The sequence below is a fragment of the Caretta caretta genome, chromosome 10 (assembly GCF_965140235.1).
Source record: "Caretta caretta isolate rCarCar2 chromosome 10, rCarCar1.hap1, whole genome shotgun sequence".
NCBI lineage: Eukaryota > Metazoa > Chordata > Testudines > Cheloniidae > Caretta > Caretta caretta.
Window position 1 is genome coordinate 18,126,709 of NC_134215.1, and position 19,784 is coordinate 18,146,492.

General features: G+C 44.2%; 1 protein-coding gene across 7 annotated transcripts in view; it reads left to right on the forward strand.

Annotated features, from left to right (window-relative positions):
- Positions 1 to 19,784, forward strand: part of SYT17 (synaptotagmin 17) — a 117,520-nt gene that overhangs the window by 49,599 nt on the left and 48,137 nt on the right. For all 7 annotated transcript variants that reach the window (XM_075132744.1, XM_048866857.2, XM_048866859.2 and 4 more), the window contains 2 exons: positions 6,236 to 6,384; positions 6,832 to 7,451. In XM_075132744.1, the coding sequence (XP_074988845.1) occupies positions 6,236 to 6,384; positions 6,832 to 7,451 (769 nt within the window). The remainder of the gene's footprint in view (positions 1 to 6,235; positions 6,385 to 6,831; positions 7,452 to 19,784) is intronic.

Here is a 19,784-nt window from a genome sequence, read left to right on the forward strand (position 1 = left end):
TAGGAAGGCTTAGGTTGGTTGTAAGATATCGTTCTAGGCAGAAAAATAGCATACAATCAGCATTCAGTGAAACTAAACAATATCTACTAGAATGTTTTGAGGCTTATAAGAGTAAGAAATAGATACTGATCTTATTAATGTTAGTCTGATTTAACCAGGCTAAAGGGGGAAACTTACAAAAACACCAAGGTGACATAAGAGAGTATATCCCCTAGAAAAACTGAATTTCTAATGGGACTTGTGTTCCTGTGTCACTTAAGTGCTTTTAAAATCTGATCCTAAAACAACAATGTCAAAGCAGTTTACAAGGGAGGCCAGTATTGTTATCCCCATTTTGCACCTGGGGAAACTGAGGCACCGGGCGGCGAAGTGACTTACCCAAGGTCACCCAGCAGGCCACTGGCAGAGCAGGAGCCTTAGTGCCAGTTCAGTGTTTTAGCTGCAAGGCCTCACTGCCTCCCATAGCAGCAGAGTAATTGCTACTCAAGAGTTAAATGTGTAATGTGCTTCTGAAACCACAACAGGTGAGGTGCCCCCTTAATTGCTTCCCTAATGCACCACATTTCGCTGTGTTGCTGGACGATAGATAGGAAGACGTGATCAGTATCATTCTCCCCAGGAGCTTCCTTGCTTTCATTTTTTTTCCCTGCCAGATCTATCAGGTTTGTCTGTAAACGGTATATAAAATTCATCTTTTTCTGTTTGAATTACAGTATCTGATTTATTGTTTTGAATTAGTGTAGGAAGAAGGTGCAGAGAGGTTAGCAGTAGAGCTTTATAGTGCTTCTTAAACAGGGAGCATTTTTTTAAGGGTCAGAATTGTGCTTCGAAACTCATTTATCTGCAGCTAATGGGAACTGGAAATAAAATCACTGCTAAATAAGGAAACATCGTGTGCAGGTGAACAAAATGATGAGACCACTTTATTGGACTTAGAAAGATACGCTCCAGAAATGATCGAGTACTTGGGGACAAGTGGCTAGGCTTAGTAGGGGCTCCAGGAAGGGGTGGGATAGAAGAAATCTTCACTTGATCTGTGGAGTGGCAGGCCCTGAGTAGGGTTGCCAGGAATGCCCGGTCGAAAAGGGACCCTGGTGGCTCCGGTCAGCACCGCTGACTGGGCTGTTAAAAGTCTGTTCAGTGGTGCTGTGGGTCTAAGGCAGGCTAGTCCCTACATGTCCTGGCCCTGCGCTGCACCCTGGAAACAGCCAGCAGGTCCAGCTCCTAGGCAGGGGGGCCATGGGGCTCTGCGTGCTGCCCCCGCCCAGAGCACTGGCTCCGCACTCCCATTGGCTGGGAACTGTGGCCAATGGGAGCTGGGGAGCGGTGCCTGTGGGCTAGAGCAGTGTGCAGAGTCTCTTGGCCCCCTGCCTAGGAGCCAGACCTGCTGGTCTCTTCCGGGGCACAGTGCGGAGCCTGGACAGGCAGGGAGCCTGCCTTAGCCCAGCTGCACCACTACCTGGGAGCCACTCGAGGTAAGCCCATGCCCCAGCCCTGAGGCCCCCTCCCGCCCAAACAGAATGTTGGGAATCATGAAGAAAGGGATAGATAATAAGACATAAAATATCATATTTTCTATAGATTTCTGTAGAAATCTATAGTATGCCCACATCTTGAATTCTGCATGCAGATGTGGTCGCCCTCATCTCAAAAAAGATATACTGGACTTGGAAAAGATTCAGAAAAGGGCAACAAAAATGATTAGGGGTATGGAACAGCTGTCACATGAGGAAAGATTAATAAGACTGGGACTTTTCAGCTTGGAAAAGAGGTGACTAAGGGGGATATGATTGAGGTCTATAAAATCATGACTGGTATGGAGAAAGTAAATAAGGAAGTGTTATTTACTCCTTCTCATAACACAAGAACTAGGGGCCACCAAATGAAATTAGTAGGCAGCAGGTATAAAACAAACAAAAGGAAGTATTTCTTCACACAGCACACAGTCAACCTGTGGAACTCCTTACCAGAGGACATTGTGAAGGCCAAGACTATAACAGGGTTCAAAAAAGAGCTAGATAAATTCATGGAGGATAGGTCCGTCAATGGCTATTAGCCAGGATGGGCAGGGATGGTGTCCCTATATCCTCTTTTTGCCAGAAGCTGCGAATGGGTGACAAGAAATGGATCACTTGATGATTACCTGTTCTGTTCATTCCCTCTGGGGCACCTCATTGGCCACTGTCAGAAGACAGGATACTGGGCTAGATGGACCTTTGGTCTGACCCAGTATGGCCGTTCTTATGCTCTTTTGCACCCTAAACCCCTCATCCCCAGCACTACCCCAGAGCCTGTCCCCCCCCAGCTGGAGCCCTCACCCTACCTGCACCCTAATCCCCTGCCCCATCCCAGAGCCCCCTTTCATACCCTGAACACCTCATCCCCGGCCCTAACCCAGAGCCCGCATCCCCAGCCAGAGCCCTTCCCGCACTCCAACCCCTGCTCCAGCCCAGTAATAGTGAGTGAGGGTGGGGGAGAGTGAGCCACCAAGGGAGGGGGAATATAGTGAGCAGGGGGGGGTAGGGCGGGACTTCGGGGAAGGGGCAGGGCTAGGGTGTTCGGTTTTGTGCAATTAGAAAATGGCAATCCTAGCCCTGACGCAGTAATTCCAACCATCTCTGATTCTCCCCATGTGGCCACTGGGGCCGTGTAGTGGTAGATCCCCCACCTCTGGGCTTCTGTTCCTTCTCTGGCCCCCTGCTAACCCACCTGTGTGGTGATTCTTCAGTTCTTTTGGGGAGCTGGACTTTGCAATGTGGACCCCCTTTGTGGGCTCCAGAAGTACTCCCTTCCACCTGTGTCATGGATCCGTGCCGGTTCAGCTGCCTCAAGGATCCTTCCTGGATAACTTTTGCCATAAATAATTGTAGAAAATTATATTAAAGGGCCCTATTCTGCAATCCTTTCTTATGCTGTGTTACATATAGTCAGGCCAGCAGCCCTCTAGGGACTATCAAAGTCCTCAGCTCTCATGATATTTTCACAAATCTTACAAGTTTAGGGTTTGGTTTGGTTTGTTTTTTTAAAAAAATTCTTGTCTCTAGAAGCTGGGCAGCAAAATGCTTCAAAATGGCTGCTGTCTCCCATTGCTTTTTATGTGACTGAACCTAAGATGCCCTCAGCTAAAATGGTAGCTTCTGTTTCCTGTATGCAGCCCAGTCAAGAGACAGTGAGGGGACAGGGGAAAGTATGGTGGCGGTGGCAGCTGAGTTTATCCAAGGAATATGGAGGGAGGGGGGCTGAGAGAGACTGTAAAGGAAAATGGGCATAGGGAAGGAGATTTGGGGGTATGCTGGGAGAATGTGGGTGACTGAGGGGAAAGGGAGAGAATATATGTATAGGGGGTAAGGAGACTGAGAGGGGAGGGCTGGAAAGTTGGAGAGGAGAATGGAGAGGGACAGAATGACACCTTAGGAGTTAAAAGAGTGAAGTGGTGTCCTTTGCCTGGTCTTGTTGTTTTGGGTGCAGGGAGGTTTCTAAATGTTTGGAGTTTGCAGTACTGCACTCATCACATGAGTAAGTGCTACTCAACATGAGTAAGAGTTGCAGAATTGAGCTGTGAATGAGCTATTTTAATGTGTATATGTATTTCAGAACTGCTCCGAGGTCTCGTTACACTAATTGTTTTTGCATGGTAGATGTTCCCATACTATAGTGCTGGGCAGCAGTATAACACCTTGAATTAGGACCTGGATTTAAAAAGATTCACGTTCTGCCTCAATGTATTGAGTTTGGGGAACAAGTACATTTCTTGTGTTGCCCTTTCTTCCCCCCCACCCCCACCCCCCAAAAAAGTATCTAAAAATGTCTAAAGGCTCACAACTAAGAGTGCTCAATCCTCTTATCCTTGTCCACCTAACATGGCCATTGCTGTCATACGGGGTGTGCTTTTCCCTCACACCCAATCCTTCTCATGGTCTCTAGATGAATGGGAGCAATCTTGTTAATGTCTGCATCGATCCTCCATTCTTTGCATCAGCAACATTCCCATAGTCAGTAGTAGAAGCTCTGGGTATGCTAGGGAAGCAGGATTGGGCCCAACTGCTGTGAAATTAAGTAATTTATTTTGGTAGATGTTGACTTTTTGCACTTCCTGAATTTTTACAGCACCCTATAACGTCAATGATAAAGGAAGTATGTTTAGCTTGCTGAAGCAAATCTAATTGTATTGACTTGCACACATGGCAATCCTTATTGTTATTTCATAATTATTGTTTGCTTCCTAGCCTTAGGAAAAAAATTGGGAGGGAACTGGGGTGCTTGTCAGCTCTGCATCTTATGAAATCTCCTACATAAAAACTCAAAGATAAATACTGTGTGTTCTGCAAGGTTAAACTGAAATTAGAGCTCAATTCTCCTTACCAAAGGTTCTGATTAAATACGAACAGAGCTATTCCAAACACAGCCAAAGTTATTTGAGGAAAAATTATCGTGGTTTGGTAGCAATTTCCCTGCAAAAGGTCACCTGCTTGTTACTTAGTTAATTCACTATTATGTTTAGCATGTGTAGAATATCCTTAATGATTTTTTTCTGATTCTTTTTGCCCCTGCTTTGCCCCCATTCTGTAGGTTTAATTTTCAGGCATGTGGATCATAATAAGTATGTTCAAATCCATTTCTTGGCATGAAAATCAGACTTTTATGCACCTAAATATTGATTTTTATATCCAGTTGAAGGATTTGAGCAACCTGCGTTTGAAAGCTGGGTATTATCTGTCCATTTAATGTATGTTTTTAATTTTCTATCAAAAATCTATTAAATATCAATGGACTGTGAAGCTCAGGTGGGTTCAGCTCTCCAAGCACCACAAGATCCAGATCTGAACTTCTTCCCCCAAACTTGGAGGAGAGGTAGATTCAGATCTGGAATCCATTTTTAGTCTATTCCTAAATTTGGATTTAGATTTTTGAGTTTACTACTTGCTACAGAATATTATCAGCCTAGTTTCATTAGTGGTTTGTGAGGCAAATGATTCAACATATGCATCTTATACCTGGCATAGCCAAAAATATAGAAAGAATGAATGAGGAGCAAAATTCAAGCACTGCTCCCATCTGATTTGCTTATTTCATGCTGAACTTTGGCTGTGCCCAATTTCTATTTTCTGAGTGTTCTTTTGTCTTGTGGCCTAACCAGAAAAGTGTATTTTATCTTGGTACACTATAAAGAATGGAATACTGTTTAAAAAAAAAAGTGAGATTCTGATCTCAATTATGTCAGGATAAAATTGTTCTTCCATTGACTTCATTGGACATATTCCAGACTGTTACCAGTGCAACTGACATTAGAATCTTGAACTATAGACTTTTGTTCCTGTCTGCTCTTGCTCTTCTTTGAGGGGAACACTTAAGAGGTTCTGATTTGTTCTGCTTAATGTGAGTTGCTGCAATCTGTGAGAGGCTGAGATTTTTACTGAGCTTACTTTATGTAGAAGATTTAAATTGACAAGGGGATTGCTTGTGGACTTTTGTATGATCCCATTCTCATAATCACTTTGTGCATTTTAAACCTTCACAAAGTTTCAGTGAGGGGTGTGTAACCTTTCTTGCTTATTTATATATTTCCCACAAATAAAACAAGATATAGCAGAATTATTGTCCTATCCAGTTATGCAAAAGAGTAAATAAAAAGGGGACAGGAACTGCTTAAAAGGTTTGTCAACAAATCCTGCTTTACAGGGCCACATTTCCAAAACTTAATGGCTCATTTACCACCATATATTAATATTAAACATGATGTGAGAAGATTGATCATGGTTATTTCCCATGCTATTAATAATGTGACTATCTGATGATCCTAATGAAAGCCATAATTCCAGGTCTATATCCTAAATATACAGCTGTAAGTAATGGTATAAATATTTTCACTACATAAATCAATAATGCCACAAGGTCTGTATCGCATGCATGTATTTGAAACATGAGCACATCTGTATAGATGTGTGTTAAAGTGCATACTGGTGTATATCCTTACTGTTGCTAGTAAGCTTCATTGCATTTTAAGAAGTATGAAAGACAAAAGAAAGGATAGAGAATCCATGCTTTGTAGGGCCCTGAAGCCACAGAGCTCAGCACTCTTCTGTTTTCCAACTAGATCTGAAAATAAGCTCTAGCATCCATGATATTCATCCAGGGTTCAATCTAAAGTATCAGAGAAGAGGGCTTATTATCCTGTTCGTTATGTGTACAGTACACTTACTGGATTCACACATCCAGAGGTCTTTCATTTTCACAGGATAAGCAATCAAAATGAGGACAAAGATGGAGACTCTGATAACACAACCAGCGAGCCACCTCCAACTCCTCAAGACTCTTCTCCTGACAGAAGGCGATCATCTTCAGATACATCACGGTCTACTTACAGCCTCACAAGGCGGATTTCAAGTAAGGCTGTCAGCTGTACAATATTAACGTAATTTCCCAAGTAGACCAAAGCTTAGGTTAGTGCCTGCTTTTAGAGAGAGATCCAAGTCAAGCCTAAGGTATGTTGATTAAAATCCTAAACTGTTCCACAAAGAGACTGTGAAAGGGGCCAAACTTATATTTTTGCTAAAGGATGAATGAGGCAGAATCACAGAGTTAGACAGGGGGAGGGGGCAGAAATCTATTTGATGTTTGCACTTAAAGATTAACTAGTGATATTATTATTGTTTGTTTTTATTATCTGTGTTGAGATAGGCCCCAGTCATGGGCCAAGACCTCATTGTGCTGGGCTTTGTACAAACAGAACAAAAAGACAGACTGTAAGAGCTTTGGGGCAGAGACTAAGTTGGGATATAATCAGATCTTTCCAGTTACCGACATTGCTATTTGTATGTTTCTTTTGCCTAGGTCTAGAATCGAGAAGGCCAAGTTCTCCACTAATTGACATTAAACCTATTGAGTTTGGAATTATAGGAGCTAAAAAAGAAATAGTTCAGCCAACTATCCTGAGAAAAACGTATACCCCAGATGACTATTTTAGAAAATTCGAACCAAGACTCTACTCTCTTGACTCTAATAGTGATGACATGGACTCCTTGACAGATGAGGAAATCTTATCGAAGTACCAATTGGGCATGCTGCATTTTAGCACACAGTATGATCTGTTGCATAATTATCTAATAGTGAGGGTAATTGAGGCTAAAGATCTGCCTCCTCCAATTTCGTATGACGGTTCAAGACAAGATATGGCTCATTCCAACCCTTATGTCAAGATCTGCCTCCTTCCAGATCAGAAGAACTCCAAGCAGACAGGAGTAAAACGCAAAACCCAGAACCCAGTGTTTGAGGAGAGGTACACCTTTGAAATTCCATTTTTAGAAGCCCAAAGAAGAACGCTACTTTTAACCATAGTGGATTTTGACAAATTCTCACGCCACTGTGTCATAGGCAAAGTGTCAATGCCATTAAATGAAGTTGACCTTGTGAAGGGCGGACATTGGTGGAAGGCCCTTGTTCCCAGTTCGCAGGTAATGGAATTTATAAGGCGGTTATTATGTAATATTTCTACTTTGTTTTTGTGGTTCCTTTGTTTGTTTGGGGTTAATGAGAGGTTTTTAAATAGCCATGATCATTCATGTACTAAAGCACCTTCTAGATTGAAAAGGCATTGGATCTTCTAGTCTTGCTTATACCTGTATTACACTGGTGTAAATTCAGTGACATTCTTTTTGGTTTACATTGGTGTAAGACAGACCTGAACCAAGCCCACCATTTTGGCTTTAAAAGAACATCATCATAAAGGAGATGAAATTAGAAATTATTGTGCATAATGGAAACGGCTGGAAATTCATTTGTGAATCTGCAACTTCTGGGAGATCCTTTCTTGCAGATGCAGGTTCATGGATAAATCCTTCCCTGCTGTGGGCTGTGCTCACTGTCACTGAGAGCCACTGTAGGGCAGTGGTGGATAACCTGTGGCCCGTAGGTTGTCCACCACTGCTGTAGGGAGTCTATTATCCAAGTTAGAAAAGCACTACTATGATGATCAAAACAGAACAATGCTTTGGGCGTGTGTGTGTGTCTGTTTTGCCATTGATATCTGCACAGTTTGTTTGTGAGCAAATACATAAGAGACTGGTCCTCTTTGAGACATCTTGGTAGTCCAATTGTCAGAGGATTCTTCTTGCGTTTCTGTACAGACCTATCTAGAAACATGTGGCCAAAGATCGGTGAGGGTGAGAGGGAAGTTGAATGTGCAGCATATTCGATTGGATTGTAATGACACTTTGCACGTGTGCATGTTCTAATCTTCTCGCTGGGCTAGCCCCTGCCCTGTGATGTGTTGAGGGGGAAGATGGTGTAGGGTTCTTCGTCTTTCCATATGCTCCTGAGAGAGGATTGGGGCAGGGTCTCTCCCCTTACAACTCACAAGAGTGTTAGGAAAAACTCCTGGCCAGTGCACCAACCCCACTATGGCCCTAAATGGGATGACAAGCTGGCTTGTGGGAGTGCCTAGTTCCCAGGCTAGTTAGCAAGTATGCTAGCAGCAGCCGCTAGCGTAAGGGTACATGCTACTCGGGTAAAAGAAGAAACAAATGGCAGTGCATTGTACTACTTCATCTTGAACCAGCCTGCCCTGCATAGCTATGTCTTCTCCCCATCCCCTGCACAGCTGCTAATGCTAAGGGTAGGAGTTTGTCCTGAGCTTAAGAGACTCTGTTTTAGCATTAGTATAATACGCTTCGATCTCTCTCTCCTCTCTCGTCACTTGGTGTGATGTGTGATTTGTCAGTCTTTTGGGTAAAGCTTTGACTGCTCTCTGGTGGCTAACAGCACCTAAACATTCACAGAAGGCCAATATAGCCATGGGTAAGGGTTTAGTCAGATTCTGATCTCAGGCATGCTGGTGTAAATCTGAAGTAATTCCACTGATTTCACTGGCATTACTCCCAGTTTTACATTGTTGCAACTGAGGACAGAATGTGGCCCAGATGTATAACTTGAGTTCAGAAAGCTGTAAAATTAAAATCTATTGAGGCAGTATTTATGTCCAAAACCCCAAAGCCTTGGGGCCTGATTTTTCATTGTCTGGCACCTTGTGTAGGCTTGTGCACCTGTGCAAAGTGGTTGGAAAGTGTTTTTGCACCCCCTTTGCTCTAACCTTGCACTGCTATAAATGCACAAGGCAGTGGACAATCAGGCCCTTGATTTCTCAATATTATTTATTTATTATGATGCAGATGACTAAGGTGTGTGTTATAATAAAGCTAGTAGCATGATGAGATTAACAAGAACACTTTTTGTAAATGCATAGGAAAAATTCTTTCACCAACCAAACTGAGTAGCTCCGTGGGTGAAAAGGAGAGCAGTGTTCAGCTCCGCTGGTTAGAGTCTGATATTGGGAGGGGTGGGAGAACAGCCCAAGGGCTCTGCGTTTAAATGTGCAAGCCATTTAACCAGCCTTACAGGGCTTATCTTGCATCCTATCGCTTGTTCTCCCAAGTCCATATTTACAAATACCTATAGCTAAACTCTGCCCTCAGATACATGTGTGCAGTTCCCATTGCTGGCAGTGGACATCCCATTGGTGTATCTGAGGGCAGAGGGCCAAATTTTGTTCTCCTTTATAGCCATGCAAACCCATTGCAGCCTGCATTTTTTTTCTCCCCTATGATTAATGCTTGGTAGCACATTCTGAAACTATATGATGTATATCAGGGGTCTCAAACTCAAATGACCATGGGGGCCACATGAGGACTAATGCTTTGGCCCGAGGGCTGCATCACTGACACCCCCAGCCCCTCGCTGCCCCTGGCCCCGTCCCCCTTCCACCTCTTCCCCGAAGTCCCCACCCCAACTCCGCCCCCTCCCTGCCCTTAGGGGGACCAGGAGGGGTGCAGGTGGCGGGGGCTAAGGGCAGGGAGTTGAGGTGCAGGGTTTGGCAGGGGGCTGAGAGCATGGGGTTGGGGTGCAGGAGGGGTGTGGGGTGCAGCAGGGGGCTCAGAGCATGGGGTTGAGGTGTGGTGTGTAGGAGGAGTGCGGGGTGTGGGCTCCGACCCAGCGCCGCTTACCTAAAGCGGCTCCAGGGTGACAGCAGCACGCGCCAGGGCCAGGGCAGGCTCCCTGCCGTCCCCGTCCCCGCTCCAGGCCCTGGCCCCGCTCTGGGAAGCAGCTGGAAGCACATCCCTGCGGCCCCGGGGGCGGGGGAGGGGCAGAGAGCTCCATGCACTGCTCTTGCTGCTCCTCCAGGTACCTCCCCCGAAACTCCCATTGGCTGCGGTTCCCGGTTCCCGGCCAATAGGAGCTGCGGTGGGCGGTGTCTGGAGGTGAAAGTAATGCACGGAACACTCTCCTTCCCTCCCGGCTGCAGGGACTTGCTGCCAGCTGCTTCAGGGAGCAGCGTGGGGCTTGCGGTGCCACGGGGGGTAATCCTGCAGGCCGGATCTGGCCCGCGGGCTGTAGCTTGCCCACCCCTGGCCTGGGGGCTGGCGTAGGGAGCTTGGCGGGCCGGGGCTGCGTGTTTGAGACCCCTGATGTATATGATATAACAGTATCATGTTAATGCAAATTAAGAGACTGAGTATGTAAGATGTGCACTGCCTTCAAGTCAACCCCCTTACAGGATCTGGTCCTAACGTGTCTGGTGATAAGGAAGTAATAGTATCTACTTCATGCTGGCCTCTATGCTATGGTATTATATCCACTGCTGATGTAAATGGGTGTAACTCCATTGGCTTCAGCTGATTTATGCCAATTTATGCCATCGGAGGGTCTGACCCATAGGGTGCAATACCACAAGTGTTTCACATAGTGAACAAAGTAGACTGCATTTGAAAGTTGATGGATTCTGATTAATGACAAGATAGATACACAGAGCTGTGACGTGCATTTCAGACTACAGTGTGTTAGAATTTAGCCCAGTATATGCATACGTGGCTAGTTTGTGTGGGGATGATGCAAGGAGCCTCCTCCACCCATGGATTCCTGGGCAGTGGCGAGTCCTTGTGCACAAGAACCTCTTGAGCTTAGTTCTCTCAACATGCAGTCTTTCCCAAAAGAGGGTGAGGTAGGGAGGGGCATGCTCGGGATCATGGCTCCTGCTCCCTATACCATTCCAGAAATGTGGAAAGATCTCTTCTGGGCTGTCCCAGGGATTCCAGAGGTATTAGGCCCAATTCACCCTATATTGTTGTTTTTCACCAATGCAAAGTGATTCTAAAACACCAACGTTCTGGGCCAGTAGCTACTTACATCCACTTTGCACTGATGTGTGAGCCAGCATGAAGTACAGGGCACGTTGAGCCTAATTCACCAGTACCTACATCCAGCGGAGCTCCTGCTGGGGCAGTCTGCCTCCCCACCAGAGAGCATTATACAATCTTCTAGTCCACATATATTGCATTAAAGTAAGTCAGTCCAATTCTGCTCTCTCCAGGCCCATTGAATTTAATGAGGTTGCATAGATGTAAGCACGAGCAATATTTGGCCAAGTGTCTCGAAACCTCCGTGATAATCATGTATTAATTAATCATTACGTTAATGGACAAGGAGAGTTTTGCTGATACATACTATCTCTAAGTTGGCAGACAGAAGTCTATATAAAAAACCAAGCTACAAGCAGACTGAAGTATTTCTATTAGCGTAGCAACTGAAATGTCATGTGGTACATGCATGTTATGTGAAGAGCTGCACTTGTGCAGTTTACTCTTCACTTGCTAATTTAGGACCTGATCCTCAGAGGTGCAGAGCACCCCAAACTCTACATCATAATTCTGTGGGTCTGATTCTCCTCTCTGTTACACTAGCATTGCATCACTGTAACAGGAGAATTTGGCCCACAGTATCTGAATATGACTTTTTAAAGACAAGCTATGGCTAGAATTTCTGCTGAGTTTAAAATTCAGGAGTACTTGAAACAGAAGATTTGAGCCCCAATGGACCAATAAAATACTGGTTGTGTTCCTGACTGGAAAATTGAAGTTAATGGGCTAAATTTTGCCCTCATTTACCACTTAGCGACCCCATTGACTTCAATGGATGCATCTCCTTTGATAGTCAGACCATGCTGTGATTCTGTAGTTCGCTTTTCACAGAGAGAGCCATTTGAACTTGGATTTTGCAAGCCTGGGAAGCTAGAATGATTCCTTTCCTTTAGTTGGGAAGTAGTTTTTGTTTTGTATCTTTCCTCCATCAAGGCTGGCTTTCATTTTAAAGGATAATAGCCTAATCCGTCTCTTACTGAGACCAGTTGGCATTCCGGGTGCTCGATGCCTTTGAAAATCAGGCCCCCAGGACAGCCAAAACTTTGGCCCTTGAGGTTGCACATTTTGGATTAAATCCCAAGAGGTGCTGAACCCTTGCACTACTCTAGATGTCAGTGGACTGATGAGGGAGCGAATGTAGCCATACCACTTAGTGTTCCAGAAATTCTGGGCTGCAGTGCATCCCTTAAGCATCCCTGAGAAGGCCATTGTAAGCCAGAGCATTACCCAGGGGGAACAAACATCCTCAGGTCAGATGAACTGTCAGTCCTTTGGAACCTGGGACAGTCCTAATGTACCTGTGTCTGGTTGATGAATGAGAGTTGCTTTCTTTAAAAATTAAAATGCAAGGACAGTTTAAAATGTTTCTTCGAGTTAAACGAGTCATCACCTGGTCTGTATTACGTGTAGGCTGAACTGGAATGCAGCTGTCAAAAGCACTGGGAAGTTGAGACCATGGATTCTATTTATTTATTTAAGATCATTAAGTTCAATAAATCTTTGTGGTATCAATATTCCTGCAAGAAACATCATGTCCATCAGAGTGCTTATGCCCGAGCAGTTCCACAGAATTCTTTTTGTGACCAGAGGAGGGTGAGGGATCAGGGAACAGCTGCTATAGGGGTACCTGCAGTGTTGGTGTAGCTGTGTTGGTCCCAGAATATTAGAGGGACAAGGTGGGTGAGGTAATATCTTTTATTGGACCAACGTCTGTTTGTGTGAGAGAGACGAGCTTTTGAGCTACATAGAGCTCTTTCCCAGGTCTGGCAAAGGCTCTTAGACTGTCACAGCTAAATACCAGATGGAACAGATAGTTTAGCATAAGTCAGTGGTCCCCAAACTATGGGGCATGACCCTCTAGGAAGGGCATGACGGAAAAAGTTTGGGGACAAACTTTGTCATAAGTCGTTAGCACATATTCTAAAGGATCATTCAAGGTGAAGTGGCTTGTTAACACCCTTGTAGTCAGGACAAAAAGGGGGGTTGGTGGGTTAAAAATTGTTGTAATAAGCCATAAATCCAGTATATTTTTTAAGACCATGATTTTTAGTGTCTAGCAAAATTATGATTTTAAGCCCCCAGGCTTGTCTTTTGAAAGTGTTATGCAGGTTTCCTTTGAGGATGAGTGCTGATAGGTCTGATATAAAGTGTGGTAGATACGCTGGAGGGGAGGGATAGGAAACAGAAGGACCTAGACAAATTGGAGGATTGGGCCAAAAGAAATCTGATGAGGTTCAATAAGGATAAGTGCAGGGTCCTGCACTTAGGACGGAAGAACCCAATGCACAGCTACAGACTAGGGACCGAATGGCTAGGCAGCAGTTCTGCGGAAAAGGACCTAGGGGTGACAGTGGACGAGAAGCTGGATATGAGTCAGCAGTGTGCCCTTGTTGCCAAGAATGCCAATGGCATTGGAGTACTGTGTCCAGTTTTGGGCCCCACACTACAGGAAGGATGTGGATAGATTGGAGAGAGTCCAGCGAAGGGCAACAAAAATGATTAGGGGTCTGGAACACATGACTTATGAGGAGAGGCTGAGGGAGCTGGGATTGTTTAGCCTGCAGAAGAGAAGAATGAGGGGGGATTTGATAGCTGCTTTCAACTACCTGAAAGGGGGTTCCAAAGAGGATGGCTCTAGACTGTTCTCAATGGTAGCAGATGACAGAACGAGGAGTAATGGTCTCAAGTTGCAGTGGGAGAGGTTTAGATTGGATATTAGGAAAAACTTTTTCACTAAGAGGGTGGTGAAACACTGGAATGCGTTACCTAGGGAGGTGGTAGAATCTCCTTCCTTAGAGGTTTTTAAGGTCAGGCTTGACAAAGCCCTGGCTGGGATGATTTAACTGGGAATTGGCCCTGCTTCAAGCAGGGGGTTGGACTAGATGACCTTCTGGGGTCCCTTCCAACCCTGATATTCTATGATTCTATGATTGCTTTATGAAAAGTGTTCACCCACAGGTGATAGGGTGTTTTTGTCTTTTATCATTTTCCTGTGTGAGTTCATTTGAGAGAGTAGTGATTGTCTGGCTTCACCCACATAGTTGTTGTTGGGCCGTTTCGTGCATTGGATGAAGTACTCCACATGTTGTTGTGATAGGCACTTGAAAGGAGAGTTTGGGGGGCAGGGTTGATCATTGAAGCAGTGGAGATGCAGGTTTTGCATCTGTTGTTCTGATGATACCCTGTATGGGTTCCTATGTGGGGTGGTTGATGACAACTCAAATACCACAGAATATGCTCAAAGGAAAAAGTCCAGGATATACATCTTAATACACTCAAAACTGCCTTCACCAAACAAGGGCAGTCCACCAGAGAAGTAGATTGCATCATGGAATGGGCCACCCAAATACCACGAGAGAACCTGCTTCAATACAGAAATAAACCCCCCTCTGACTGCACACCCCTCGTTGTCACCTACCACCCCACACTGGAACCCATGTGGGGTTTCACTGAACAACTACAACCCATACTTGATGGGGACCCCATCCTGAAAAAAAAATCTTTCCTGAACCCTCTCTTCTTGCCTTCAAACAACCCCCCACACCTCTCCAAGCTCATCATCAGAAGCACCACCACAGACACCAACTCAAAGCACCACCAGGCCCTTCCAGAACAACAGATGCAAAATCTGCTGACTCGTGATAACAAGTGTATTGTTCATGAATCAAGGGAAGAAATAGATATTTCAGTAAGTAAAATCTTAATTCATATTAATTTAAAGTACTGTCTTAATATTTTATAGTGAAAGGGTAAGGTATATGCCTGCAATTTGTATCTATTATTTTTATAAACAGAAAGTTCCATCTGCAGGATGACAAAAATGGAAATTAAAAACAAAAGTGTTGCTTATACCGGCGCTAAGGAAGCTTTTTCTACCCATCTTGTTTTTTTAAAAGTGCTGAGTTTGAAGCCGAGAGGAGGCTTCCGACAAGACTGATGAAGAAGAAAGTTCACTGTCAGCCTTCTTAAATTTCTTGTCAACTACATTTAGATGGAAAGTGCTACAACTGTATCTTCCAAACGAATTCTAGGAATCTTAATACATTGGGAGAAAAAAATCTGCATACAATGCAGTGAAACTTGATTTTGCATAAAGGTATCCCCCGACACAGAATTAAGTATTGATACAAAACAGGCGCTCTGTGGTGTGGATTCTTAGTTGCAGTTAGTGGAACTATGACAGTTTACACCAGCTGAGGATCTGCCCCAGTATGAGAAAGAAAGCAATGAATGTGGTGAAACTTGTGTGATGAAAAATGCTGAAACAGTCAGTCATAAGACCATTAACAGAAGGAGAGAAAAATGAAAAGGCATAGACGAGGAATGTAAAGATAGAAGGCAGGATGTCTGTTTTATGGTGGCATTTAAAAATAGATGGAAACTTCATGAGCTGGAAAGATACAGGAAGGCTGGTCCAGATGGCAAGAGCTACAGAGGAGAAAACTGAGTAGTGGTGAGAGAGAAAAAGCAAAGAGGACAAGGGTTTTAGAAGAGTGGAGAAAGTGGCTGTAAAAAGCTACCAGATCAGAATGGCAACTCCTTTGTGTGGCCAGTTGTAAATGACAACACACAGTGCCAGGTAATGGAGAATCGGACCCAAAGGCTGTGAGGCAGTGTAGGGTGAAGCAAATCCATGGATGGTTCCTTTTAAAAAGGAGTACCTCTTTGGAACTGGGTCCTAAAATGAGCAGACACAAAGGATTGTGGGCACACATCTTGTTGCATGTAAGAAGGTGGACAGAAGCAAATGCATGTTTTCTCTAAATTAAAGGGATAATCCATCTCCTATTGAAGCTGATGGGAGTCTTTCCACTGATTTCACTGGGGTTTGGATCAGGCAAGCTCTTTAGCCCTCACAAGATTCATAATGGAATATAGCTTTTAATTTCAAGGGGGCTGGTTCAAATCCAGCCCAGATCAATAGTGACCAACATTTCTTAAAAAGAAAAGGAGTACTTGTGGCACCTTAGAGACTAAGCAGTTTATTTGAGCATATGCTTTCGTGAGCTACAGCTCAGCTCACGAAAGCTTATGCTCAAATAAACTGGTTAGTCTCTAAGGTGCCACAAGTACTCCTTTTCTTTTTGCGAATACAGACTAACACGGCTGCTACTCTGAAACCAACATTTCTTACCGTCTGATGGCTGCTTGTTAGTCAACAGCATGTACAATTATTTTTGTTTCAGTTCCCAGGCCAGTGAGCAGGAGTCCACATTACAAAAACCACCATCCCAGCAGACGTTTTTGTTATAGAAATGCTCAGGATTGAAAGTGCATGAGCACTGTACTGTCCCCTCAGCCCGTAGGAGTGATCCCTCCAGCTCAGGGTTGGGGCATTTTGGCAGGGCATCACCTCCTATGCCTTCCCTCTTCTGTGGATCAATAGAGGGCTTCATATTCACACAGGTTGTCGACCTAGTGCCTTCCACAGACACTACATTCACAAGGAAGATGAAGGGCTTGATCCTGTAAGGAGTGGAGTACTCTGGCGCCAGTCCAGTGAAGCACTTATGTTGGTGCTTACCTTCAGTGGGGCTGTTTAGATGCTTAAAATTGAGCATGTGCTTCAGTGCTCGGCTGAATCGGGGCCAGAGTGGCAGCACCTTACAGGATTGAGTCCAGAAAGAGGGCCAGTGATCTGCCAGTTCAAATAGTACCAGAGCCTGAAAATAGGAAACGTTCTACCCTCCTTAAATAACTCCATACCATGGAATTGCCTGACTGTTGTAAAGTAGGTTGAAAGTACTTGCTATATCTATGCTCAGAGTCTCACATTTCTCTGTAAAGATTGATTAAAATAGAGTATGGTGCACCCTTAGTTTTACCAACACATTATTTTTCGGGGGCAGGAGGGAAGAGGTGTTTATGAATAGGTGAGTTGAAATGTTTTGGGCCAGTGTTGATCAGAGCTGAGAGATCTTTATTCTGCATGTGAAAATCCATGTCTTGCTGGCATGTGAAAATTCATAAGAACTCCTTTCTCCTCCCCAGAGATGGTCATGGAGCTATGTCTGATAAAAGACACGGGTATTTGTTGTACCTTTCCTTTGAACCTTCATCCCACTAGTACACTTGAGTGGCATTCACTTTTTGGGAACATAGGTTCATAAGTACAGGGCTCAGTGGGAGTCTAATGGGCTTCTTGCTTATATGTTGCGCTCAGCCTTAAAGAAATTCAAGAGATTCAAGCTTCCAACAGCTCTCTGAAGCTCTAGTTTTGATTTCTGACTCAAGAGTAAACACAAAATATGTGTCCTCATTGTTCCTCTCTGACCCCAGCAGAGATATTGATTAGTAAAGAAGAGGGGTAGAGAAATTAAAGACTCTCAGTTTACAGGTCATTTCTGAGCATTTCTTTAGCAACTTATAATGAACTCTCTGCCGTTTATGTCCTGTGTTTTGGAAGTCTTCACTTGTGAATGTACTGAATCCCTTCTTGGCTGCAGAATCCCCAGACTTTTCGGTTTGGGGTCTGTGGAACTGCAAGTGCCATTCTGTGGAAATGTGCACATTTGCATTTGGCTGTAATATCCTTTTTTTTTTTTTTTTAAAAGCAGATTTCCATAATGCCATTCACAGACAGACCAAAGATGTTGGACAGAAAATTAAAAACCAGTAAAACTGATCATCGGACAGCTGTTTCTTTGGCAAAAGTTTTGAAACAGCAGTTGGTTCAGAGATTTGTGCATCCACATAGAAACTAATTCCACAAACCTGGCTCAAAGCCACTGAGCATGCCAGAGACTCCAGTCGGTATTTTGACCATGTCCCAAACCCTAGCAGCTGTTGAACTAAACGAGTGATGCAGAACTTCCAGTGAGAGAGAAACCAGGGTTCTGTTGCTGAGTCCTTCCCTCACTAGACAGTGAGGAGATGGGAGGATTGAATATTGGGGTGAGCTAAACTCGCCTCAGCCAGGGTGAAGGAGAATAGGGGGAGTTCTTCCTCTGCGTTTTAGCGGTGCTGACCCTTACAGCATATCCTCCCAAATATTAAAGTAAGTGGCCTGCCCTCTGAAGACAGAGCTAATGGGATTAGATACATGTAGTTGAGACAAGGCCCCAGTGTGTCTAGTGGTATGGGGATTGGGTTCCAATGTGGTGGATTGCAGTAGGAGAAAAGGTCCTATGAAGAGCTATGGGCTCCCTTTATACCTGAACTTTTTCCTCCTGTACAACTCTGACCCACTTATGCTGAAGGAGGCCTCCCAACCCCATCCTGGGACCCAAGAGGAGGTATCACAGAGCAGCTGCTTCACTTTCTCTGTGATGATAGTGGGGGTAACTGAAACTCCCTGTAAGGAGGGAGGATCATAGGGTCACTGCTAGTTGGTGTGTGACCTGAGGGATATACATACAGCTAACCTGGGAGAAAGTTTCCCCATGAGGTGGAAGCAGAGCTGAACAAATGTTCCTTCAGTCTAATATCAGTTATATGTGTTGCCTGATCCTATTTAATGGTTAATAATGATAGTATTGATTGCCAATTGATCCTAATTAATGATCTGAGAGTAATAGAGTTCTTGTCCCAGAATCAGGCTACAAAGAACTAAACCCAACAAGTTCAGTATCTTGTAGGGAACTTCGTGGTGTATGGCAAGGACACTCACACTGAAGGCAAAGCAAAGCCTTGGTGATTTTTATTAGAGCCAATGATAAAGACAGAAAAGCTCCAAACCACAGAGAGGAATAATGCAGTATTGGGGATATCTCTGGTATCATTCCTTGCATAAGCTCTTAGACTTATATACAGTAAAAGCTTTGTTACCAGCATATTGGGTGAATGGGGGGGGGGGGTGCTGTTTAATCAAATATTCTGGTTAATTAAGAGTTAGACTTACCAATGGAATACCAATTTTCAAAGAATTGGAATACAGTAAAATGAATAAAGTATTAAATAGTATACAGGTACTCACCAATCCAGTCGTTGTATTGCACTGCAGAGTGATTGGTTTCTTGAAGCACTTAAGTGTATACAGGTAAAGTTTTCTATACAGTAGGTTATCTTCTGACACTACATATCACTATGGGCCACGCGTGGCGTACACCCAGATCACTAAAAATACACTTAACACTAAATTATACTGAACATAATTTAATCTTTGATGATTCGGAAGGCACTTTAGGATCTTGCAGTGCCTCAGGGTCGTTATTATCAACATCAATGATCGCTGTAAATATAGAAGGTGTAAGAGATTGAGCTAAATCTGTAATGACCCTATGACACAGCTTGGAAGCTGCTTTTTTGACTAAATCCCTGATATCAGCTTGCGTACTTGTCTTCTGCCTCTTTTGCATGAAAGTAGAGTGCAGAATGTGCAATTGCATAACCTCCTGGGCAGTACACTAGTCCTGGTTACTAGATTGAAGATTTGTATTGGGAGATATCAGAAATGCCAGTTAATAGAGCTTTCCGGTTGGTAAAGAGCTGGATAACTCAGCTTTTACTGTACAACCTTCCTTGAGAACCTGGTGGTGAGAGACAAAGAACCAGCCTTGCCTCTGGCAGGCCGAATGAGTCTGATGGTCCAAGTTCCCCAATGCCCAAGGTTTGTGATAGATAACAATAGAGCTGAAGGGTCGAATGATGGAAAGCTAA